Source organism: Thermoascus crustaceus (assembly GCF_041956765.1).
Source record: "Thermoascus crustaceus strain CBS 181.67 unplaced genomic scaffold VTN00scaffold_4, whole genome shotgun sequence".
NCBI lineage: Eukaryota > Fungi > Ascomycota > Eurotiomycetes > Eurotiales > Thermoascaceae > Thermoascus > Thermoascus crustaceus.
Window position 1 is genome coordinate 2,116,715 of NW_027192530.1, and position 22,049 is coordinate 2,138,763.

At 51.4% G+C, this 22,049-nt stretch overlaps 12 protein-coding genes across 12 annotated transcripts; 7 read left to right on the forward strand and 5 right to left on the reverse strand.

The window, feature by feature from the left end:
* Positions 1-217: 217 nt before the first annotated feature.
* On the forward strand, positions 218-1,965 carry VTN00DRAFT_7355 (uncharacterized protein; the record flags this gene model as incomplete). The annotated part of the gene is made up of 3 exons (XM_069434093.1): positions 218-287; positions 348-401; positions 455-1,965. 3 exons carry the CDS (start codon positions 218-220, stop codon positions 1,963-1,965), a joined length of 1,635 nt encoding a protein of 544 aa, XP_069287409.1.
* A 1,068-nt stretch (positions 1,966-3,033) lies between these two features.
* On the reverse strand, positions 3,034-5,344 carry VTN00DRAFT_7356 (uncharacterized protein; the record flags this gene model as incomplete). Its single annotated transcript, XM_069434094.1, has 3 exons — positions 3,034-4,557; positions 4,612-5,248; positions 5,337-5,344. 3 exons carry the CDS (start codon positions 5,342-5,344, stop codon positions 3,034-3,036), a joined length of 2,169 nt encoding a protein of 722 aa, XP_069287410.1.
* A 920-nt stretch (positions 5,345-6,264) lies between these two features.
* On the forward strand, positions 6,265-6,967 carry VTN00DRAFT_7357 (uncharacterized protein; the record flags this gene model as incomplete). The annotated part of the gene is made up of 4 exons (XM_069434095.1): positions 6,265-6,288; positions 6,389-6,477; positions 6,540-6,550; positions 6,681-6,967. The coding sequence occupies 4 exons, from the start codon at positions 6,265-6,267 to the stop codon at positions 6,965-6,967; spliced, it is 411 nt and encodes a 136-aa protein (XP_069287411.1).
* A 337-nt stretch (positions 6,968-7,304) lies between these two features.
* VTN00DRAFT_7358 (uncharacterized protein) lies at positions 7,305-8,183 on the reverse strand (the record flags this gene model as incomplete). Its single annotated transcript, XM_069434096.1, has 2 exons — positions 7,305-7,954; positions 8,024-8,183. 2 exons carry the CDS (start codon positions 8,181-8,183, stop codon positions 7,305-7,307), a joined length of 810 nt encoding a protein of 269 aa, XP_069287412.1.
* A 497-nt stretch (positions 8,184-8,680) lies between these two features.
* On the forward strand, positions 8,681-10,412 carry VTN00DRAFT_7359 (uncharacterized protein; the record flags this gene model as incomplete). The annotated part of the gene is made up of 6 exons (XM_069434097.1): positions 8,681-8,821; positions 8,888-9,448; positions 9,515-9,572; positions 9,640-9,702; positions 9,752-9,863; positions 10,100-10,412. The coding sequence occupies 6 exons, from the start codon at positions 8,681-8,683 to the stop codon at positions 10,410-10,412; spliced, it is 1,248 nt and encodes a 415-aa protein (XP_069287413.1).
* Positions 10,413-10,535: 123 nt separating this feature from the next.
* VTN00DRAFT_7360 (uncharacterized protein) lies at positions 10,536-11,438 on the reverse strand (the record flags this gene model as incomplete). Its single annotated transcript, XM_069434099.1, has 1 exon — positions 10,536-11,438. One exon carries the CDS (start codon positions 11,436-11,438, stop codon positions 10,536-10,538), a length of 903 nt encoding a protein of 300 aa, XP_069287414.1.
* Positions 11,439-12,287: 849 nt separating this feature from the next.
* VTN00DRAFT_7361 (uncharacterized protein) lies at positions 12,288-13,186 on the forward strand (the record flags this gene model as incomplete). The annotated part of the gene is made up of 3 exons (XM_069434100.1): positions 12,288-12,468; positions 12,523-12,689; positions 12,758-13,186. The coding sequence occupies 3 exons, from the start codon at positions 12,288-12,290 to the stop codon at positions 13,184-13,186; spliced, it is 777 nt and encodes a 258-aa protein (XP_069287415.1).
* A 292-nt stretch (positions 13,187-13,478) lies between these two features.
* Positions 13,479-14,109, forward strand: VTN00DRAFT_7362 (uncharacterized protein; the record flags this gene model as incomplete). The annotated part of the gene is made up of 3 exons (XM_069434101.1): positions 13,479-13,690; positions 13,746-14,001; positions 14,077-14,109. 3 exons carry the CDS (start codon positions 13,479-13,481, stop codon positions 14,107-14,109), a joined length of 501 nt encoding a protein of 166 aa, XP_069287416.1.
* Positions 14,110-14,476: 367 nt separating this feature from the next.
* Positions 14,477-16,073, reverse strand: VTN00DRAFT_7363 (uncharacterized protein; the record flags this gene model as incomplete). The annotated part of the gene is made up of 5 exons (XM_069434102.1): positions 14,477-14,521; positions 14,585-15,635; positions 15,691-15,809; positions 15,873-15,925; positions 15,992-16,073. 5 exons carry the CDS (start codon positions 16,071-16,073, stop codon positions 14,477-14,479), a joined length of 1,350 nt encoding a protein of 449 aa, XP_069287417.1.
* A 156-nt stretch (positions 16,074-16,229) lies between these two features.
* VTN00DRAFT_7364 (uncharacterized protein) lies at positions 16,230-17,410 on the forward strand (the record flags this gene model as incomplete). Its single annotated transcript, XM_069434103.1, has 4 exons — positions 16,230-16,479; positions 16,557-17,069; positions 17,119-17,224; positions 17,311-17,410. 4 exons carry the CDS (start codon positions 16,230-16,232, stop codon positions 17,408-17,410), a joined length of 969 nt encoding a protein of 322 aa, XP_069287418.1.
* A 70-nt stretch (positions 17,411-17,480) lies between these two features.
* Positions 17,481-19,108, reverse strand: VTN00DRAFT_7365 (uncharacterized protein; the record flags this gene model as incomplete). The annotated part of the gene is made up of 5 exons (XM_069434104.1): positions 17,481-17,580; positions 17,634-18,158; positions 18,212-18,656; positions 18,721-18,970; positions 19,031-19,108. 5 exons carry the CDS (start codon positions 19,106-19,108, stop codon positions 17,481-17,483), a joined length of 1,398 nt encoding a protein of 465 aa, XP_069287419.1.
* A 331-nt stretch (positions 19,109-19,439) lies between these two features.
* VTN00DRAFT_7366 (uncharacterized protein) lies at positions 19,440-20,519 on the forward strand (the record flags this gene model as incomplete). Its single annotated transcript, XM_069434105.1, has 5 exons — positions 19,440-19,755; positions 19,846-20,026; positions 20,082-20,180; positions 20,231-20,283; positions 20,338-20,519. 5 exons carry the CDS (start codon positions 19,440-19,442, stop codon positions 20,517-20,519), a joined length of 831 nt encoding a protein of 276 aa, XP_069287420.1.
* Positions 20,520-22,049: the final 1,530 nt, after the last annotated feature.

The window sequence follows — 22,049 nt, forward strand, 5'->3', positions numbered from 1 at the left end:
CTTCGCCGTTTGCCCCCTTATAGAGGGCGGAGCGAGCTATGATTACATAAGCATATCCCGGGGTTACGCGCGCGGCTAAAGACGTCAAAGGAAGCTGACTTCATCGAGGTCGAAACGTTCCCAGGTTGACAGTGAGCCTCGTGGGTATCTGCAGTATCCGAAGACGGGCTCGACAAGAGAAAGAAAAGAGATGGCTCCAAATGGGAATGCCACAACAATGCCAGCCTTGCCTGACGAGGTGAGCAAGCCACCCGAGGGGGTCGTCTTGCCTCCCAAGGACATTCGAGGTTGGTCATCCTCTGGCAGACTTTGTCGTGTTTATTTTTCAAAGACTAACCTTTTGATAGCAATCGTCGAGAAAACCGCTGGCTATGTTGCGCGAAATGGGTTGGTTTTCGAGGGTAGGTCTGTCTTATTTGTCCTCTTTGACCTTCTGCTGACACGCTTTGTCCAGACAGAGTCCGCGAAAAGGAAAGGAACAATCCCAAGTTCTCTTTTCTCAACCCTAACGATGCCTATGCAGCCTTCTACCGATGGCGACTGACGGAGATCAAGGAAGGAAGGGGGACCGCGATATCAGCAGGACGGCCAGGAGAAGCAGCTGCCGCTCCTGAACCAGAAAAGCCCAAGGGGCCGGCAGAACCCCCTGGATTCCACTTTTCAGCCAGAATACCCATTATAAACGCACAGGATCTGGAAGTAGTGAAACTGACTGCCCTTTTTGTGGCCAAGAGAGGAAAATCCTTTATGACAACGCTGTCACAGAGGGAGACAAGAAATTACCAATTCGATTTCCTGCGACCGCAGCACAGTCTTTACCAGTTTTTCACGCGACTAGTGGATCAGTACACCATATTGTTACGGCCGGAGGGCACAGATGGCTCCAATTCTGAGAAACAGCGACTGGCAGAGTTGGAACACAATGTGAAGAACAAATACCATATTCTGGACCGAGCGAAGCAGCGGGCAGACTGGGTCAAATACCAGGAACAGCAGAAACAAAAGAAAGAGGAAGAGGAGGAGCAGGAACGGATAGCTTATGCCCAGATCGACTGGCATGACTTTGTTGTCGTCGAGACAGTTCTCTTTACCGAGGCAGACGATCAGGCAGAACTGCCTCCTCCAACCTCTCTCAACGACCTACAGTCTGCGTCTCTCGAACAGAAGGCCATGATGTCCCTCAACCCTCACAATCTGCGTATTGAGGAGGCGATGCCGACAGATGAAGAAGCACCGACCTATTATAATGCGTACCCCGCCGAACCTCACGTCACCACGCCGACTCAACCCTCCTTCGACCATTATTCGCCATCTACGGTACCACAGACGCAGCCTCAACAACACCCTTCGAAGGCTGCCCTGATGGATCACAACATGCGACAGCAGACAGCTACTCCACCAGTCCCCGCAGAGGGAGGAGAACGGGTTATCGGCGACCGTGCCGAAGCGCCGGATCATCAGGCGGCTGCCAAAACTGCTACTGGGCAGCAGCCCATGCGTATTCGCTCTGACTACGTTCCTCGTGCTCAGGCGCGGCGACTTAATACTGCAGCAGCAACAGCACTCTGTCCTAATTGCCACCAGCAGATCCCTGTTGCTGAGTTGGAGCATCATATGCGTATAGAATTGTTGGATCCTCGCTGGAAGGAGCAGCGCGCGAAGGCTGAGTCTCGCAGTGCAACAACTAATCTCTCCACTGCCGATGTGGTCAACAACCTCAAGCGCCTTGCCAGTCAACGGAGTGACGTATTCGATTCTACAGTGCTCGCCGGCACATCAGCTGACGGTCTAGATCCTGAAGAAGAGGCCAGGAGAAAGAGAATGGCCACCAGCACGGGTGGAATTTCTGGCCACGACGGTGGGCACCCGATGCCGACAGTAGGCCCTGTAGGTGCACCGCCAAATCCCCAGAGCATGAATATCGAGGAGCAGATCAGACAGATTCACGAGAGATATAAACAATAATATTTCCTATCTCCAGAAGGCAGGTTTGTGGCGTCTCGAAGTTTAGGTTGAATTCATGGAGCATGGGCAGGACAGATACTGTATGAGTGATCACTTTGTATCTTTACTATCTTCCACCATCGCCACTTGTGTCAAGATGGATACGACAACAGTAATGCAAAATTCCTCCGAATACATTCTGCTGTGCTGTAAGGTTGTCCGACTTAGCTCTTCGATGTGGCGATGTTCTCAATTGTATAGAATAGTTAACTCTACTGCCAGAGCAAGCCTCTTTTTTTTGCCGTTGGAAAAACCAGTGGGCTATCATCCGCGCATTGCTAACCCTTAGCTTTGACTGCTCTCACCTGAACTTAACACGTTGAAAACAGACACAGAAGTGAAACATAGATGTATATTTCTGTTCAACTGCAGCTTTCGTGTCTTCTCATTCAACCAGTGATTTTGGGTAGTTGATAACAAATTTAAAATAGGAAAAGACATGTGAAGGTGCATGGTATAATGGCCATGGAAACGATGAATGTATCAAGTCAAAGGTTGAGAATAATGGGGGGAGGATTGAACTGAACAGCATTGCTTAAATGTAAGCGGTAAAGGGACGCCGCATGGTGCGGCAGGCACTGTATGCTGCTCCGGCGTTGCTATATAAAATAAGTCCATGGGCGAAATGACAAGTGGTGAAGGAGCTGGAAATATTGACCTTCCACTTCGCTGCTTGAAGAAGAAAATAAACAAAAAATTTTCAAAAAGGGCAATATTAATGTACTATTAAAAACATAGAGGTGTGTTATATAATAATAGTGGAGGAAGCAAGAGTGACAATAATACATACGAGCATACTGCCCTGAAAAGAAATACCTGCTGCCTAAGGGCAGTAGTGACGAACAAGAATGAGCAGAAAAGTAACAAGCGGTCAAACAGCAAACACTCACTTGGAAAAACAAAAAGGGAAAAGCAAACATGTACATGGCAGGTATTCGCATATAGTCCATTCCATCAATAAGGGGTATCAGAGCCCAGAGCTGTTCATGACTCTGGATTAGAGAACAAGAGTTGTCTGCAATGAGGGTATTAGGATCCAAATGACGATCCGGGGATGGAAACTTTCAGCTTCGATTCCCCTTCCAATTTTTCTTCTGCCGGCGTTGACGGTTGATTGGCCGCTGGTTCTGCTACTGGCAAGGATGTTAAGGCGCAGTCCGAAGCTGCGTCACTGTGAAGCCTTTCTTGCGGACTATCTTCGAGCCGTGCCTCTAGATCTGTGGCAGGAGTGACATCAGAGCTGATGACTCCAGGGTTCTCATTGGAAGTATCGCCCTCTACATTGTTTGATGACAGGTCCTTAGAAGGCTCAGCCGTCCCTGGGATCTCTTTATCGACCGAGACTGTCTTGGAATCGGATATGAAAGGATCCTCCAGCCTGTCACTACAGGTCTGAACACCAATGCTCTCTGAAGTTGACAGTTGTCGTCCCTCTCTCCGCAAACACTCCCGACTCTTTGCTTGCAGTGGTAAGGCTTTGGTAACTGGTGATTCCTTCTCAGAGCCGTTTGTCTGCATAAATGCAGGGACAACACCTCCACCAATCCGGGACCAGAAAATCCTTTCTCTTAGTCGGATTGTCTCTTCCCAGGCCTCTTTTTCTTCCTCCACGTCACCAATGCGTATGTGTCCATCCAGGATAAGTCGGAGATAGCCGGTAAATTCGCAGCATGAACGCACCTTCTCTAGACAGAGCATACACAAAGGGTATCGCTGGGCTGTCTCGCTGTCAGAGGTTCGGAATCGATGAGTTCTTTCATTCTCCGTCCCCTTCCTACGCTCACCACAAAGAGAACAAGGGAAGGCATATTTTCTTGATACGGGAGACATAGGTTCCACGACTAGACCGCCCTCGCAAATACTGCCGAGAACCGCGCGACGAGTAAGCCACGAAATTCCAGGCGCAGTATCGAGTCTTAGGGTCGGCTCAATGTCCTCTGTAAGTGCACGTTTGTAGAAGCGTGTCTCCTTGAGAGGAATGTGGGAGCTGGAGAGTTGTGGAGAAGAGACGCTTCCATTCGGAGAGTGACTCCGCTGTGTCTGCGCGGACAATGAGGGCGTGGACCCGTTCGACAGGGCATAATGGCCCGTCAGGCTCCCCAAGCCCATAACGTTTAAGCTGGCATACGACCCACTGGCTGCCCGACTAGGGGGCTTTGAGCCCTTAGAAAGAACCAGCAAGTCATGAAATTCGTCATAGGCTTGTACGTCAGTTCGGCAAACCGTCTTGATCAAAGGAGAGAAGCTGGTAGACGGGCCAGGTGAGACATCCCCGGATCCTGGAGCAACAGGAGAGAAGTTGACTGTTTCAAGAAGCCTGTTGATACTTCCCCGTGGCTGATGAGTGATAGCCGGAGAAGATGGTGCGGTCGAAGTGTTCGTGTGAGCATCGATCTCATCGCGAGGACCGTTCATTTCTTGCATCACAGCCTTCAACTCGGCGAGCTGTTCCTGATGGGAGGCAAGCAGTGTTTCCGTGTCTTTTATCTGCGAGCGCAACTGTTCATTCTTCTTCTCTATTGCTTCACGTTCATGCTTGGCGGCTGCAACCATCTAATCCGCAGTCAGCATTTACATAATGTTATACCTCGGAGACCAGTGAATCACCTTGTTGGCCTCTTCGAAAAGCGCCGCAGTAAGATTCTCGAGTTCTTGTTCAATATTCTTTTTGCCTCTCTCGACAAGAGCGCGTTGCGCTCTTTCCTCTGCAAGGGCCGCTTTCAGGCTCAACATCTCATAGTCCACATCGGTTTTCTTAACCAGCACCTCGTTGGCAACGTCCTGCCGAAATTTTTCGTTTTCCGCCTCGAGCTCAATGATCCTCTTTTGTGCCTTTTCGAGCTCTTGTCGAGTAGCCGCCAGTGTGTCATCGAGCGTAGTTTGATTGTTGATTGCCTGGACGAGCTTGACACTCAAGGCAGCAACCTCGTTGCTTAGATCCGGGTGATGGGAGGGAGAAGAGGCCTGGGACAGGTCCGAGCTGCTTGCTGTTCGTGGATCCCTCAATGTGTTGAAATTGCTCTCCGGAAGACCCTCGAAGCTGGATGGAGGGACCATTGGAGCGCTAGCAACCGCGGCCATGTCCGCGAGAGCGTTGGTCGATTTGGTCTTCGTGACCGCTTTACTGGGGGAGTGGGACCTAGGACCAGAGGAAACGGACCTTTTGTGGCCATCAGGGCGGGAGACCATTTTGGAAGGCGAGAGAAAGCTGCTATAGCGGGAATATGCATGGAGCGAAATTAGACTACCGGAAAAACGTCAGCATCCCGTCCACATAGATCGAGCAATTGTTCGGCCTGGATGTCAAAACGGCAACCACCAGGGTAACGTACTCAGCCATGGTGATGGGAGCAAAATCTCCGTTGTTCCTGTTCACACAAGAGCCCAGACCCGAGAATCCAAAGAAGCACTGAGCACGACACAGCGGCTGTCAGGACTTGCAGTGGTCACGGACTGGTCCAGTCATCGGGACATCTGCGATGAATGGGGCAAACGAGTAGAACACAGACAGAGTTGAATTGGTCGCGGGGGAGGAGATCGCGCAAGCGGCTTGAGACTGTACGAGTCGCTAATAGCGCATCTGGATGTGGCCCATCAGACCTAAAGGGAGTAGAGTCAAGGGACAGAGGATAGACGGGCGAAGCGTGGATGACGGCGCCGGAAAGACGAAGCTGAGACCGAGGGGGATCAAGGGATCGGAGACGGGGGAGGACGGAGTATGGAGTACAGAGAGTCGTCTTGACCAGACGGGGGGCGCTGCCTTATGTAAGCACAGCCGTGAAGATGACCGGGTTGAAGCGGCGATCCGGTTGGTCCGCGCGTCGTGGTCACGGCGCAGGGCCGCAGCACAGCCCAGCACGAACTGCGTCGCTGCGGGGTATCTCGTCGCCCATTCATCTTCCTGCTGCCATCAGGGACGACCGCCCTGGAAGCCTGGCTCGTCGACCTGTCCCACAGAGAGAGAGAGGAGAGAAGAAAGGGGGCCAGTCTCGTTAGTCTGCTCTCCGAGCTGTCGTGCTGCCTCGCAGAAAACGCAGAAGTTGAACGGGCCTCAGGCCGGCAAGGTGGGGTGGGACGCCACTACTACTGCACGCGATCGAGATCCTACTGTACCAAGTTCTCAGGGCTGCTCTCCATCCTACGCTTCATCCTCCTGTCTTGTCTCTTGACTACGTCCTCTGTTCCCGACACCCACCTCCATCCAGCATCAGGACACGCTCCGTTGGATCCCAGAGGAAACCCGTCAACAGCAACCAGGCCATGGCGGACGCAGAGCTCGAGGAGGTTAGTAGCAAGCATTCCCCGCAGCTGAGCAGATGCCCTCTCCCCACCCCTTCTGGTGAGCCCTGATGTGCTGAGGCATCCGCGTCCGAAAATCACAAAGATCCGGAGAGCACGTCTCGCCCAGCTCCAGCAGCAGGCCGCTGCACGAGGCGGCGCTGCAGAAGGCCCCAACCAGGATGAGCAGAGAAAGTAAGTCTGCGTCCGTGTCTCTCATGGATCACGTACTAATCCGCCGTTTCGACCTTGAGTAGGCAAGCTGAAGGTATTCCTCCGTATTGCATCCCCGGAACGCATCAGTCGCCTTGCACCTGTCCGGTGCTTGGCCTAAAATACGAAATCTTAATTACTGTCCCATCCTGCCGGTCGCGAAAGAAGCTGACGCATTTCATCAGCCGAGCGTCGGGCAGCCATCCTGTCTCAGATCCTCGACCCCGCGGCCGCCGATCGTCTCGGTCGGATCCGTCTAGTTAAGGAATCGCGCGCGAGAGACATCGAGAATCGGCTTATCATGTTAGCACAGACTGGCCAGCTGCGGCAAAAGGTTACTGAGGACCAGCTCAAAGAACTCCTCGGCGCAGTCGCGGAAAACCAACGTAAGGAAGAGGAGGAGCATAAAATTGTAATAAATCGGCGAAAAGGCGGGTGGGAGGATGATGATGATGATCTGTTGGATCTGTGACATTCTTTGCTCATATTGAGTGCCCAAGGCAGTCATATAATGGGAGTGATTGCACTAGTAACAACCGCGTCCGAAAAATTCTGCATTTCCACCTTTACTGACATCAAGTCCTAGCTTCGGAAGCTCTGATCATTCTTTTTCTCTCTCTCCTCCAGAAATGATTGGTGCTGCTAAAATTGAACCCACGTTCAGGGATTATCTCAATTCAAGACGGTCCCTTTGGATATAAAAGAATTTGCCGAAAGCTCGCCTTATCTATGTCCTCGCTTTGGCGTATATTGAATAATGTTGGGTTCACAAAACGACAGACCTTTTGATCAAGTACTGGATCCGTAACTTATAGCATTTCCTGCGCCTGACGCTCCTTCTCCCTCTTCCGCTGCAGCCTCATCGTTCTCCGTAACTCTCTCAAATCCGGCGGTCTCTCGATTCCAAGCTCTGCCCGCAACTCATCCACGTCCCGCTCCAGGACTTCCTCCCAATAGACATTGATGAGCTCCTCGCTCGCCAAGCCATTGCGCACCGCCCACGGCATGTGCAACGAAAAGAACCGTTCCCGTTCCGTCGGCTTCAGCCGCACTACGGCGAACAGGCTTAGCCCAGTCATCGGGATAAGTGTGTTGAGAAATTCGAATGCCTTGAGTGCCAGCTCACCCTCCACTACAGTTGGCAGGCCTGTCACTGCGTGGTAGAAGTCATGGCACTCGCGATACCGCTGCATTACGTATGCACACTCCTCATCGTCTATGTACTGCACGCTGCTGCGGGTATCCGGAGAGACGCCCTCCCGGTCCAGCCAGGCGGCGTAGGCGCGGCCGACGGAGTTGACAGGTAGGGAGCGGAGGTAGGGTAGGGAGAGCGTTTCAGAGGTGATGCGGGGGCGATCGCGGAGTATTCGGCGGCCAGTGGGTGAGGATAGCATGGCATCGCGGAGGCGATAGATGAAGTAGGGCGTCGCGGTTGCTTCACCCAGGGCCGCAATGAGGTCTGAGAGGCTACTGGATCAGTTTGCTATGCTCTTGGGGTCAATGTAAGATAGACGAGGTTATGTGGTACCTCCGCGTCTTGGATTCAGCAGTGATCCCACTGCGGAGCCTACCGCCAGGGCACCGCGCTCAACAAAGGTGAGCGGGACATGGCCCGGGTAGTTTGGCTGCGGACGGTTGATGACGGAGAAGGCCCGCAGTGCAAGCCGTGAGCTTGAAATTACAGGCATCGAGAAAGTCAATGCTGGAACGCGGAGCGCTCCATGCCTTGCAAGGAGTGGCATCACGTCTCCGCACGGGGGCCAACGTTGTACATGACCTTGGGAGCTTGCAAGTCAAGTGTACCTAGGTGGTGTCGAGGGAAGCTCCGCCGTTCCGTGCCGGAGTCCGGAGGAACGTCGAGACGGAGCGGCATTTGCGCTCTTGGTTCGTACCAGTTGCCGGATGAGCGTCGGCAGCAGCTTAGGGCTTAGGGTTCAGGGCTTAACTGCGAAGCGCGTCGCGACTCCGTCATGATGCTTACTAGATCATCCAGAAGAAGGCGCGGCATCGAGCAGTCGTCATGCCACGGTAAAAGCACGCAGCAACGTAAATGGAATCTAGCATGAGGAATAGGTAAAGACCTGCTTATTTACGGATCCCGAAGACCGGCTTCCCGCCCGGATGAGACCTGAGAATCCTTTCACGTGTCTATTTGCCGAGTGGGAGGACAGAACAACCACACAGAATGGCGACAGTCGATGGCCCAGGAGAGGCGCATGCTTCATTCATGGAATGGGCCATCTCCCAGGGGGTCGAGATCAATGGAGTCGCGCCAGCACGGTTTCCGGGACGAGGCTTGGGTATGGTGGCCACGCGAAATATTGAAGTATGAAAGTTGCCGATGTGAAGGAGAGCTCAGGAGTATGGTATGCTGATTCGACATTGATAAAAGGAGGGCGAGACCATCGTGGCAGTGCCTTTGAAAGCGATGCTGACGGTCGATTGTATCCCTTCGTCTTTTGTCAACAAATTCACCGATGGTATTTCTGTCCATGGACTAATTGCTGCATTTCTCACGCATGGTGACCAGAAAACATTGGAAAAATACGAACTTTGGCGGAGAGTGTGGCCTAGTCGTCAGGACTTCGAAGACAGCATGCCTATTTTGTGGCCAGAACGGCCTCGATCGCAGGACCAACCGTCTCTCCAGATTTTATCACCACCCTCAATCTCTGGTGTGTGGAGTTCCATACGGAAAAGATCCGACGGACACGAGTGTGACACCAAGCATCAGAATCTCCTTGCGCAACAGAAGAAGAGGCTGCAGGAGGCCTGGAATAGCGTCAGAGCTGTCTTCCCGGATACCGATTGGGAGATATTCTCGTATTACTGGCTCATTGTGAACACAAGGAGCTTTTTCTATCTCCAGCCTGATGAGGACCCGCCTGAAGACCGGAACGACGCCATGGCATTAGTGCCCTTTGCTGATTACTTCAATCATGCAGATGACGCAGTGAGTGATCTTTATTCAGGAGTATCATTTCTTTTTATTCTCCTTTTTTTCTGACACCATTTTAAGAAGTGCGATGTGAGTTTTGACGGGAAGAGATATACGTTCAGGTCTATCAAACCTTACGGTATTTCCGACTATCCTTGTCAGACCCTATTTACCCTATGGGATGTTGTCTCATCAGAACAACGCAGGAAAAGGGGAAGAGATATACATGAGTTATGGGCCTCATTCGAATGATTTCCTCTTGACCGAATGTAAGGTTGGAATAATGCTCTACTGTCACCTTGTGCTCACGTTGAATAGATGGCTTTTACCTAGAGGAGAACGAATCTGACGCTGTATATCTGGACGATATCATTTTCCGCGACCTCAGTGCGTTCCATAAAGAGGAGTTGAGCTTGCAGCAGTACTACGGGTATGTCTATCCCCTGCGATTAATGGGTGCAGCAATCATCAACACTTGCAAATTGTGATAGAAAAAGACCTGAATTTGGCACACTCAACGCAGAATGGCTCAAATCTCATTCTACTCATTCTACTCTCTACACACGCATTCCCTCTCTCTCTCTCTTGTTTTGTTTTGCTCTGTTTTGGGCCCTCGCCCTCGTTTTCGCCTTGTACCAACATGGGCTAAAACCAAACTATCCTTAGTAACTACCAACTCTCCTCCGCTGGTGCCTGTTTCCGCACGGAGATTGCCGCATGCATGACATATATGAGCCTTAAGCATTGGAGGGATTATGTTCTGGGCCGCTCAACGCGGGGTGTGAACGCGAAGAAGACGAATGCAGTCATCGCAAGATGGATAAGGAATTACATCAAAGAGGCAGAAGGGGCGATAGCAACACTTGAAACGATTCAACAGAGAGAGTGCAAGGCAGAGAAGAGAGTGAAAATGCTGCTGGGCAGATGGAGGCAGATTAAGGGGCTCTGTGAAAATGCTTTGAGAACTACAGTTTCGTAGGATGGTTTATTTACTACAGTAAAACATTTTCTTCTCGTAGTCTTCGCAACGGAAGGGTACAAAGATCTTAGTCATTGGTAGATAGGTAATAGCAAAATACACGTGAATCTCGTTTTGTCAATATCAATCCTCATTCTCCAGGCCCGACAGATCAAATGGTATTGCGCTCAATTGTCTTTGCTGTAACAAATCGCCTTTCCCGATCACAAGCTGCTTGATCAAATAGTTTAGTGCGCATTTGATTCCCAGCTCCTCTCCTCTTCGTATAATATAGCCATTCAGATACTCAATCTCCGTTTCTTTCCCTTTTCGTACATCCTGGAGCATGGAGCTCGTGTTCTTGGCGGTTCTGTTTGCTAGCTGAACTACCATGTGTCGCAAGCGATCCGGAGCAAAGCGGGCGTTGACGCCTGGGACGCCCTGAAGTTCAGGGAGAGCGCAAATAACAGTAGAGATCTCGATAAGAAGTAATCGCATAGCACGCGTGATGTTGTAATTGTAGAGGAGCTCACCATTCTCGCAGTCCAGGAGGACGGTCAAAGGGTTGATCACGCAGTTCATAGCCAGCTTCTCGAGCTGGTACTGGAGGAGTGACGCGGGTGTCTCCGCAACAGCAACGAGCGGCGGGGTTAGTATTAGAGTCCGAAGCAAGTACTTCGTCGATGCGGACCAGTCAGCGTCCTTGTCTACTCGAGTCAGTGTCGTCCGGGATGGCACTGGACTCAGTATGGTGGTTCCGACGCCGGTATGAGAGACCCTGAATGGCTCCTTTCGCAACAGACCATGTGATATGATGCCCATCATGTAGTTAGGGCGTTGATATGGATCCGGGAAGACCTTCTCGTTGACCTCCTCTATAGCCCCCATCCCGTTCTGGAGAAGAAGCACGGTCGATTCGGGTGTTAGACGATGGCTAACCGACTTCAAAGCTTTAACAGTCTGAGGGGCCTTAACTGCGACGATCAGACACTCGATCCTTTCATCGTCCTCCTCCGAATGGGCTATGTCTTCTTCAATGTCTGCCATCGAAACTCTCTCACCGCCATGTTCAATGTCTCTCTGCGGCGTGCCGTCTTCTTTCCAGTAAGGTAATGAGTGCCACGTCCGGCCGTTGAGAACGTTAATGTCAAAACCGGTTTTGATATCATCCAGGCCGTTTGAGTTGATGGACAGGCACTTTTTCCTGGCCAGCCAGTCCCTGTAAAGATCCGGAGTATGCAGCAGGAGGGTTATCGGGGGCGGAGACTGCCGTGTCGCCAACGAATGTGCAACGAACGTGCCTACGTTTCCAAGGCCAAGAATGTGAATCCGTCCGGATAGACGCCGTGTCTCCGTCTCTTTCGATATTTCCTCCACATCTTGCACCCATGACTTGCGGCTCGGCCCGCTTGACAGGTATCGATTTGCGGCAGAGCGGCAGAAATAAGAGCTACCAACAGGACATCTTCGAGAACCTGGTAAGATGAGCAGTCCAATCCGCAATAGCGGACGGTGCGACGGTTTGTAAGACACCTTGGATGAGAGTGAGGAGGTCAGTCCAAGAGTTTCGTCGGGTAATGCAAAGCTGACGGTGGTTGCAGAGCGTAGTCAGGCTCGCGTTCCGGGACAGCAATAAGTTTCTCCAAGAGGACTCGAGGCAAATGGTGTCCCGCAGTAAGCTGGAAAAGAGGCCGACGCTTGTCTAGTATTCTGTGGGCAGGTCGTGGGGGATGAAGCTCGGCTTCTGGAAATAGTCCCGTTTCTCGGTACCGTACTCCATACAGGCGTAAATTACACGGCGCAGCCGCCGAGACTGCGGCGAACTTCGAAAAAAGTGCTGTAGGTGCGCGCGTTGCTGAACATCTCAACTCTCCCCGTCTCTACACCCCGCACAGCATGGAAGCTGCCGATCTGATTCCGCTACTCGAGCAGCTGGAAGACCATGTCGATGACCTCGAGGAGGTTCTGCAACCTCTCCTCCAGCAACCTCTGTCTGCTACGACGAAGAAGTTGCCTGTCTTGGACAAGGCAAAGCTCCATGTGCTGATCACCTACACACTGGAGTCGCTTCTCTTCTGTACGCAATCCTAGGGTCCTCTTCTACATTACACTCTAGCTAAGGTTGCATCAGCTTACCTACGTCTCCATGGCGTCGATGCCAAGGAGCACCCCGTGTTCAAGGAACTGACTAGAGTAAAGCAGTATTTCGAGAAGATCAAAGCATTAGAAACCGAGCCTGAGAAACGGACCATGAGTCTGGACAAGCAGGCTGCCGGTCGTTTCATCAAGCATGGTCTTGTAGGTGTTTCTTCCCTGCATGAGGAGTCCTGTCCAAGCATCTAATATCCTCCCTTATCTTGGGCTAGTCGGGAAACTCCAAGTACGACCTAGAGCGCGCTGAACGGGAGGCCAAAGAGAAGGCGGTCGCACAACTGAAGGCAGCAATGTTGGCCAAGAAGACGATCACAGCAACTTCTGACAACGCTCCTGCACAAGAAAGCTCGTTGAGCGGCTCGGGCTCTGATTCAGGCTCCGATTCCGATTCTGATAGCAGCGAATCTGACGATGAGGATGAGTCGAACGCTGCGCAACCCGCGCAGCCGGCCTCTCCACCGAAGTCCGAGAAAAAGACCACCAAGGAACGGGCGGGCGCCTCGAAGGAAAGGCGGAGACTCAGCAAGGATGAGCGGCGGGAGGCGCAGAAGGAGAGACGACGGAAAAAGTACGAGGTCAGAAAAGCAATGAAGGTCGAGAAGAAACGACGGAATGCTGCGACGAAAGCGACAAAGGACTGATGTACGCTTATTTTATTTGATATCCATGGCGTTTAGGGAGATAGAACCGTGACATGCAGATCTGGCCATGCATTCCATGCAGTAGCAGATGCAGTAGTAGTAGTGTTCGGAGTACATACGGTCTCGAACGGCCGACGAATCACCGGCGCACTCGGATCGGAGGCTTGGCTCCGACGCCCGAGCTTCTTCAAGTCTCCGCCGCGCTTCTACTTCTTGATCTTCTCCCCTCCAAGTAGCTATCTCCTCGTACAACCTCTCTTTTTCATCTGCGCTACCTCTGTGCCATCCCACCATGCCTCGTCAACGCCGTGGTGCCGCCACTCCAGCGCGCAGCGCTCCCGCCAGGCCGACTGCCGCTCCCGCCAGTCCGGTTGCTCCTCAGGCACAGCAGCACCGCCCTGCCTCGACCGTCGCTCACGCCCCTGCTCCGGCCCAGCCCGCTCCTCCACAGGTCCAGCAGAGCCAGGGTCCTGGACTCTTCAGCCAGATGGCTTCGACTGCTGCGTAAGTAGGCTCTTCCCCGCGTGTTGTTCTGGTATCGGGGGCTAACAGCCTCCAGCGGTGTCGCAGTCGGTTCCTCCATCGGCCACGCCATCGGTGGGCTCTTCACCGGTGGCTCCAGTAGTACCCCTGCAGAGCCCCAGCAGGCTCCCGCGACCCAAGCCCAGCCTATGGATAACGGCTTGTACCAGAGCAGCATGAACAGCAGCACATGGGAGACGCCCGCCTGCGAGGCCGACGTCCGTAACTTCCGCAAGTGTATGGACGACAACCAGGGAAATCTGAGTATCTGCGGCTGGTACTTGGATCAGTTAGTACGTTAGGCCTAGTCATTTTGACTTGCGACCGACTTGATTGCTACTGGACTGCATGGCTGACGAGGATTCTAGAAAGCTTGCCAGGCAGCGGCTAAGCCTTATTAGACCGGCCCCGAGTGTTTTGTGATCCCCTTCCAACGGGGATCCCAAGATAAGATACTTGAAAGTCGAGGGGCGAGATTTACATGAAGGTGCATGGGTATCTGTAGTATGTATAGCAAGGATCACCATTCTGCATTACGTGAAATGTGCTTAATTGTTTGTCTATTTCTGCATGTGGGTCCTCCGGATCACACACCTGGATGCCCCGACACATAAATATGAAAACAGATAAAATAGACATTATCATCTTTCTCTTCTCTCTTTATCCCCGCACAATCAGATTGAAAAATGGGAACGTGTCACCGTTGCTTATCCGTTGCACATAGTTATGGTTTGCGGAAAACAGGAACCGCACCACGAAGGTGACTCGTCAATCATTCTTACCATCGTTGCCTCTCCAAGGCTCGAAGTTCAGCTGCATGGGGGGGCATTAGAGAATCTGGATCCAGAAATATCATATTGAATATCCGTGGCGTACCTGATTTCCATTGTAGAATTGATCATTATTCTGCTCGTCCGGCCGATCTTTGAGCGTCGTGATATTGGCGCCTCTACTAACGGACCGCTGGCTATTAAGACCATTGTCGGAGCGCTGGGCAAAGGATGCTGAGCTCAAGGTTGCAGTCCTGATAGGAACTGCTACGCCATTAGGAGAATAGCCTAGAAAGGAGCTGACCATCCCTGCCACTGTGCCGATGGCCCGGGAAAGGATGTTGTAACCAGCATATAATCCTCGGAGCGCGAAGCTAGGTCCGGCAGCCGCATACGCCTGGAAATACGACTGCACAGGGACCATGACGAGATTAGCGTTAGGACCTAGGCCGAGATCCGCCAATGTTTTCTTCTCCTCAGAGATCATGATAGGACGGTTCAGGAGCGGAGTTAAGATGTGTTTAAGGGTGTACGGGCGCGTTCCATCTGCGCACTGTCTATCAAGCCAAGGACGAACGCCATCGTGGATAGTGTCGAGGGGAGAGAAGCTCGAACGGACAGAACTCCCATCGAAGAGCCGGACCTGGAGACGGTATTCTTCTGTAACCACATGCCGAGATCCAGGAGCTTTCTGAGTGACAGAGGACTCGTCGATGCCCGCAGCAGACGCATTACGCTGTTCTTTGCGGTTCCGATCATCAGCGTCTTGCTTGACCTGCTCCAGGATTCGGTCTTGTTCCTCCCTTCGTAGGTCTAGCCCGTTTTGCTGCTCCTCCACCCCCTGCCAATCAAGTTTCAACTGGTCATAAATCGGGTTCGCGTCTACGTGCTTTTTTCCAGCCTCGGTGCTCTTGGCTCTCTGCCGCGCTGCTCCCGCTCGCTCCCTAGCGACTTCGGATTCAGGGCGAAGGTCGGCAGACATTGATGGGGCAGGTCCCGTACCGGCAAATGCACTGGTGACATTCGCGGGATTCCTTGCTCGCTGAGACTCAGAGGCGATAGGGGTTGAGATGTAATCCCCAAGCACAGCCCTGAGCCGGCTGCGGAAGTCACCCTTCGAAGTCCCCGCTGCAATGTATTCATGTAGCATCCCATTCCTGCCCGCGCCATCAGTTCAGCATATTTAAGCACGTGTCGGGTCCTTCTACACACCTAATAACCACCACGGTGGGAAGCTTGGTTATCGGGCAAAAAGAAGTCAGGAAACCAAGTTCCTGGGATCCTGCTGCAAGCCGCAATGCGACAGCATTGTCCTTCAGTAACTGTGCAATCTGCTGGACCGTTGGCTAACAGGGCTCTCGGGGAAGGGAACTTGACGATGAGAGGGATGCTACCTCGCCGTCAGCAAAGTATTCTTTCTCCCACTGCAAGCTCTCCGGCGCTTCATCTGTACGGCAGTCCAATCCGTCAGCGACTTGATCTGTACGGGGATGCGACACGAGCTAACACGAACCACGGACGAAACAGATTACTGGCTTGGCCTCCTTGACGGCGAGCGCGACGCCGGTCTGGAGGGGGCCCTCGTAGAACACCATGGCGAGAGTTGTCTGGAGTCTGGACTCTGGGACACGGCCGGTCCGATGTCTGCTCGTTCTTGGCGTGCATCCTGTCCGCATGAGCCGCATCTCCTTCGATCGGGGATCATCAGGCGCCGCTCCATTGCTCTCCCAGTCGCTACCGGTCTATTGCTCATGGCTCCTCCCCTTTCGCTTCTCCATAGAACGGCGTCCGCCTTCTGGCGGACGTCGTCGCGGATCCTGCGCAGTTCACCGTCCTCCACACACCCCGGTTCGATATGCACACGATGCCGCCGACAGCAGCAAATACGCTTCTCCAGCAATCACCAAATGGCAGACGATCCCAGGTGGATCTCAGTCGTGGACCATCCTGCACAGATCGTTCGCACAGGGCAGAAACATGGACCCGGCCTGATCATCCTCGGTATTGTCACATTTATCACCACCTGACCGTGCGGAGAATCGGTATGGATGTGAGCCGTTACTAACAGACCCGTGTAGCTTTGATCCCCATTACGGCGTTCGCCTTGGGTACGTGGCAAGTGCAGCGCCTGGATTGGAAGACGAAGTTGATCGCCAAGTTTGAGGACCGCCTCGTCAAGCCTCCGCTGCCGCTTCCTCCGCAAGTCGACCCAGACGCGATCTCTGAGTTCGACTACCGTCGTGTCTACGCGAAGGGCCATCTGCGACACGATCAGGAAATGTTAATTGGCCCGCGCATGCACGATGGCCAGGATGGTTTTCTGGTCGTCACACCGCTTGAGAGGGGCAAGGGAGAGAGCACCGTACTGGTTAACAGGGGCTGGATCCCGAAGAGGTTGCAGAATCAGGCTGACAGGCCGTTGGGCGTCCCCAGGGGCGAGGTTACTATTGAGGGCTTGTTACGGGAACCCTGGAAGAAGAACTTCTTCACTCCAGAGAATAGGCCTGAGGAAGGAAAGTTCTACTTCCCGGACGTATATCAGATGGCCGAGTTGACTGGCAGTCAGCCTGTTTGGATTGAAGAGACAATGGGTAGGGTATTCCCAATTATACAGGTGGTCAAGCTAATCCAGGTTTCTAGTGCCGGATCTAGTGGAAGCATATGATAGAGAGGCCAAAGGCATACCAATCGGCCGTGCAGCAGCAGTCAATTTAAGAAACAACCACACTCAATACATCTTCACATGGTAAGTATTACAAGGCGATGACCCGGAATCCGGTCCGTGGCGACAGAAAGTGATCACTAGATAAGACAATTGCTCATGTTCACCAGGTATGGCCTATCACTCGCCACAACAATAATGTTGTGGATGATAGTCAGGAAGCGGCCGAATGAGGCAGTGCGTAGAGTGCGACAAAACAGACATTGGTGACTTGCTGGTAGGCCTGCATACCAGCTTCATCCACTGATGACATTGATAACATGTAACTTCTGTATGATATTCATGGAGGCATTGCTGGCCGCATATCCTGCAAGAGCTCTTTCGGAAGATGCTTCTGTGCAAGGGAGAATACGGTTGTCGAGCTATTCACACGACGTTGTCTGTTCTACCTCTTAGTGATTACTTAGGAAACGCCATTGATGGTTATCCTCACCTTTTCATCAAAGTTAGGACATCGCTCTCATCGATTGTTTTTCGCCCCGCATGTCTAGAATATGTTGCAAGGTCCTCACTGGCTTGTTCAAAAAACCACTCTGTTGCTTGCTCAACTGCAGCCAATGTTTCCTTGCTGATCTTGATTTTGGCTCCAGCACCTACCCGTGCAAATCTGGTGGATAGCCTTTTCACCACCCCAGATGGTAGATTTGGAATAGGGATTTTGTGTCTTGAAAGCTTCTGCAGCTTTGGGCCCCTTAGGGCAGGTTCACCTTGCGATTCTCCCACTATTCCCGTTGTCCCAGCATCTGACACCTGATCAGGGGTACGGATGTCCAACCCAAAAGTGCCCGTAACACCATCGTCAGATGACGGGAAATCTACATTGGGCTGCACATCCATGACACTAAGTGCGAATTCCTCGTCATTATTTTCTGGTTCTGTGTCCAGAACAGCACTCATCGCATTGGGTATTGGGAAATTGAAATCAAGCTTAAACGATCGAAGATCCTCTGTTTCTCTTCTTGGGGATTATCAGCAAATGCTATTTGCCGAAGTGAAAATGTTGTGACTCACCCTGTACTGGAGACATTCTGAGTAATAGTAGTACTTTCAGCCCCATCGTCCTCGTCCCGTTGCAGTGTAGCATAATCGTCGTCTTGGTAAGTACCATCAAACCTGCTCAGATCGGCAAAGTTCTCACTTAGTCTCACATCTCCGAAGCTCATCCTCGAGGATCTTGCTATACGCTGTTCGCTCAATGCCCTCCTGGGATATTCGACAGATCTTTGCGTGGTATCTTCTTCAAATGGTAAGGAAAGTCTTGGAGGCTGGATTTCGGGACTTCTATCATCATCTTCTTCCTCTTCTTCTTCCCTTTCATCAAATCCGTCGTCTATCGGAAGAGATAATCTCGGTCGCTCGATATCAGGCTCATCATCAAGATCATCGAATTCGTTCTCTTTCCGTAGTCCATCTTCTTCCGGTGAAGAGCGTATCGGCTGAGACGTAGGAGCCAGCGCTGTTTATAATTAATTCTCAATAAGCTCATATCCACGATTATCTCTTCGTCTATGACCACCTACCTCTCCCAAGATTCTTGAGTATGTCGAACGGAGTTTCTCTTTGCATCCGTCCGCTCTTTCGCCGGTCCCGTCCAGGAGTATTAGCAGCGCGCCGTTGCATAGCTCGGAGACCGTAAGGCGTCGAAGGCACTCCAACTCCTATACCGCGCGGTGTGAGTCGAGTAGTTGAACGGTTGGTAGAAGGTGATGCTGCGACGCTGAATCGACCGGGTGTTACAGGGCCTTTGACAATGTTTGCAGGGTCTTGTGTCTGCAAAGGGACTTGGTTATTTTATCTATACGTATCGAGCACAGAGGCAGAATGACTGACCGCATTGAGCGATGTATCTCCGTTGGGGATTCCCGGGCTTCGCGGCGTTGCCATGCCGCGGGCTTTGGGGGTCGACATGGCAATTGAAGAGCAGTCTCGTGCAAAGGCAAAGAAAGGGACAAGAGGAAGAGATATTAAGGAATACGCTATAGCTCATACAAGAGACCTCTTGAACAAGAACAATTAATTTTCGTTTTTCGCCAGTCCGCGACCTTTATTTTGGCAGTAAGTCTGGTTCCAAGCGTGTCGCGTTGCGGCTACACTTATCGATAAAGACGCGATGACTAATCAAAGCGTCGGACTTAAAATTTCCTGAGCCAATCTTGCGACGATCGAGAGCCTACTGTCCATATTACGATTGGGTTGAACCCCGACAGATTGCCCCTTTCCTTCTCGAGACTGATAGAAAATGTCTGAAGGAACATCAGCATCTTCTCTGCCTGCCAAGGTGAGCAAAAAGCGAAAGAGACAAGCCGAGGAATCCTCCCAGCAGATCAAAGAAGCAGCTCCAGCCCATGCCTCAGGCGGACCCAGCAAGAAGAAAAGGAAACGCAGCAAGAACAAACCGGCAGCAGAGGATGTAGGAAATGATGATCGTGGAAGCGGCATCGATGAGTCGATCCGAAAGATGGACGGTCGACTGCTAGCTGATTACTTTGGCCAGAAGGCCAAGAGGCATAATAAGGAGCTGACTGCTATGGAGTTAAACGACCTATATGTACCAGGTGAGATAGCAATATCCACCTCCGAAGACTGCCGTCTCCGTAGTCAAACAGGAAGCCCGGTAGAACTGTATTAACGTTGACTGTTATCAGAACATGCATTTCTTGACACATCTTCTTTCGAACAGTCGAGGACTCTGAACCAGCTGCCAAATTTCCTGAAGACCTATAGCCCAAATAATGGCTCTGGTCTGTCTGAGTCTTCAGAACGGAACGGTACACCGCATACTCTCGTGGTAGCTTCCGCTGCTCTCAGAGCTGCCGACCTTGTGAGGTAAGCTGGAACCATTACATTCCTTCTGCTGAGCTAAAAAAAGGCGCCCTGTTAGATCGTTGCGATTATTTCAAACAAAAGGGACTACCGTCGGGAAGCTATTTGCGAAACATATCAAGCTTGAAGAGGCGAAACAATTTCTTCAGAGAGCGAGGTATGGATTGAAAATTCCCTAGTGGCCTCGTGTAGTTAACAGCTCTGCAGGATTGGGATTGGCGTTGGAACACCGGTCCGCTTAATCGACCTAATTGAATCAGGTATCTCCAGCGCTTATCTTTTTATTTGCTCTTCTACTGACCGTTCGGGTTAAGGGGCCCTCAAATTGGAGGCACTGGAGCGCATCGTAATTGACGGCTCATATATCGATCAGAAGAAACGCGGCATATTTGACATGAAAGAGACGCATTTTCCTCTCCTGCAACTACTCACCCGACCTGAACTCCGCGAGCGCTATGGGGTGGGGAAAAATGGAGTCAAGATTCTGGTGTTTTGAGGCAGAGTGGCAAAAGTAGGGACAAATATACTCGTTCTGGATCTCAGTCACGACTTAGCCATGCAGGCATATGAGAAAGCCAACTGGTTGTCCTGTTTGGGGGAACTGACGGCTGTCACGCCTCTCGCTTGGTTGTTCCGGGCAGGTAATTGCTTTTCTCGCTTTCTTTGGTTCTCAACCTCACCATCTTGAAGACTGGCTGAAGATGAACCTGGAGAGGAATTTTTAAAACTTTTTTATATTATTGTACATTATATTTATTCATTAGGCACATAAAACGGCACGCACGCTTGAAGCGACACAGATATTAAGTTTCGAATTTTGAAGGCTCAATCTCTCACCTGCTCTCTCCCCTCCTCTCTTTCTCATTTGCTCAGCATATCTGTTGCATTTCCATGCTTTCACGCTGGTCCAAAAGAAAGGGCATTGGTGTACAGACGGAAAGAAAGGCCTTGAGTTAAGGAATGCCATATTAGCAGCGCAAATAATTTCTTCCAGTGTCCGTGATGAGACAAGACGCTCTTGTTACTGCTGCTGAGCCAGCTTCCAAAATCGGAAGCCTGCTGCACCGATTACTTAGGTAGGTATGTATCAAGGGATGGAGGCACTTAATCAAATACCAAGCGTGGATGAAGGCAGAACCGGAAAGGGCTGGCCGTAACATTATTAAATATCTATCTACGTACTGAGTAGGTTATCCGTGCATAGCAACGAAGCTGGATAAAATGCAACGCTGCCGATTTGTTCTTGCAGGATCCCGAGTTTATACTCCAACAAACGAGCCTTTTGACCACTCGTTATGATGACTCGGGTGGAATATAAGTAGTATGGAGGCCTTAGGTAGGTCAGCAGATTTGGTTAGTAAACGTATCTGTATCGCCTTGGCAATCTATCGTTCTACTGCAGATGTACTATGTATGCATATATGATTCAATCACTCAAGCCTTTGAACACTCCCTGTGTTTAGATGGATTTAAAAAAATAAATAAAGAAAATTAAAGAGAAGCCGAGCAACTCACGTCTCCAGCATTAGTGCATCTCACGCCTGCTATATATATACATGGAGACTTATCTGGGTTCCAGATTAATTCTACCTTGAATGACAGGAAACAGTGAGGCCCCAAAAGCCGCCACAGCTGTCGGAATGCGCCCGCATAGGCATACTTAAAAATTCAGACTTAGACGCACTCTACAAATGACAGGTTAAATGGTAGGAAAATGGGGGAATCAGAGGATAGGTAGGATAGCAACTGTCGAGCTCAAGATGTAGCTCTCAGCAAACACTATGTGTGCTAAGTACTGTAGAAAGTAGTGGAGTGTACAGAGGCCCACCCTTTTATAGATTTTCGCAGACCCACCTGGTTTGTAGTATAATAAGTACCTATTTGCTGCGTATTATTATTGTTACAGGAGGTACTAGAAAACGGTTTCCGCTACCACATAGTAGATCTGATTATCTCACCGCCTCCATTTCGCTTGGCAGAATCCTTTTTCTCCGCAATCGAAATTGTTCCGCCGCCGAACTTCAGT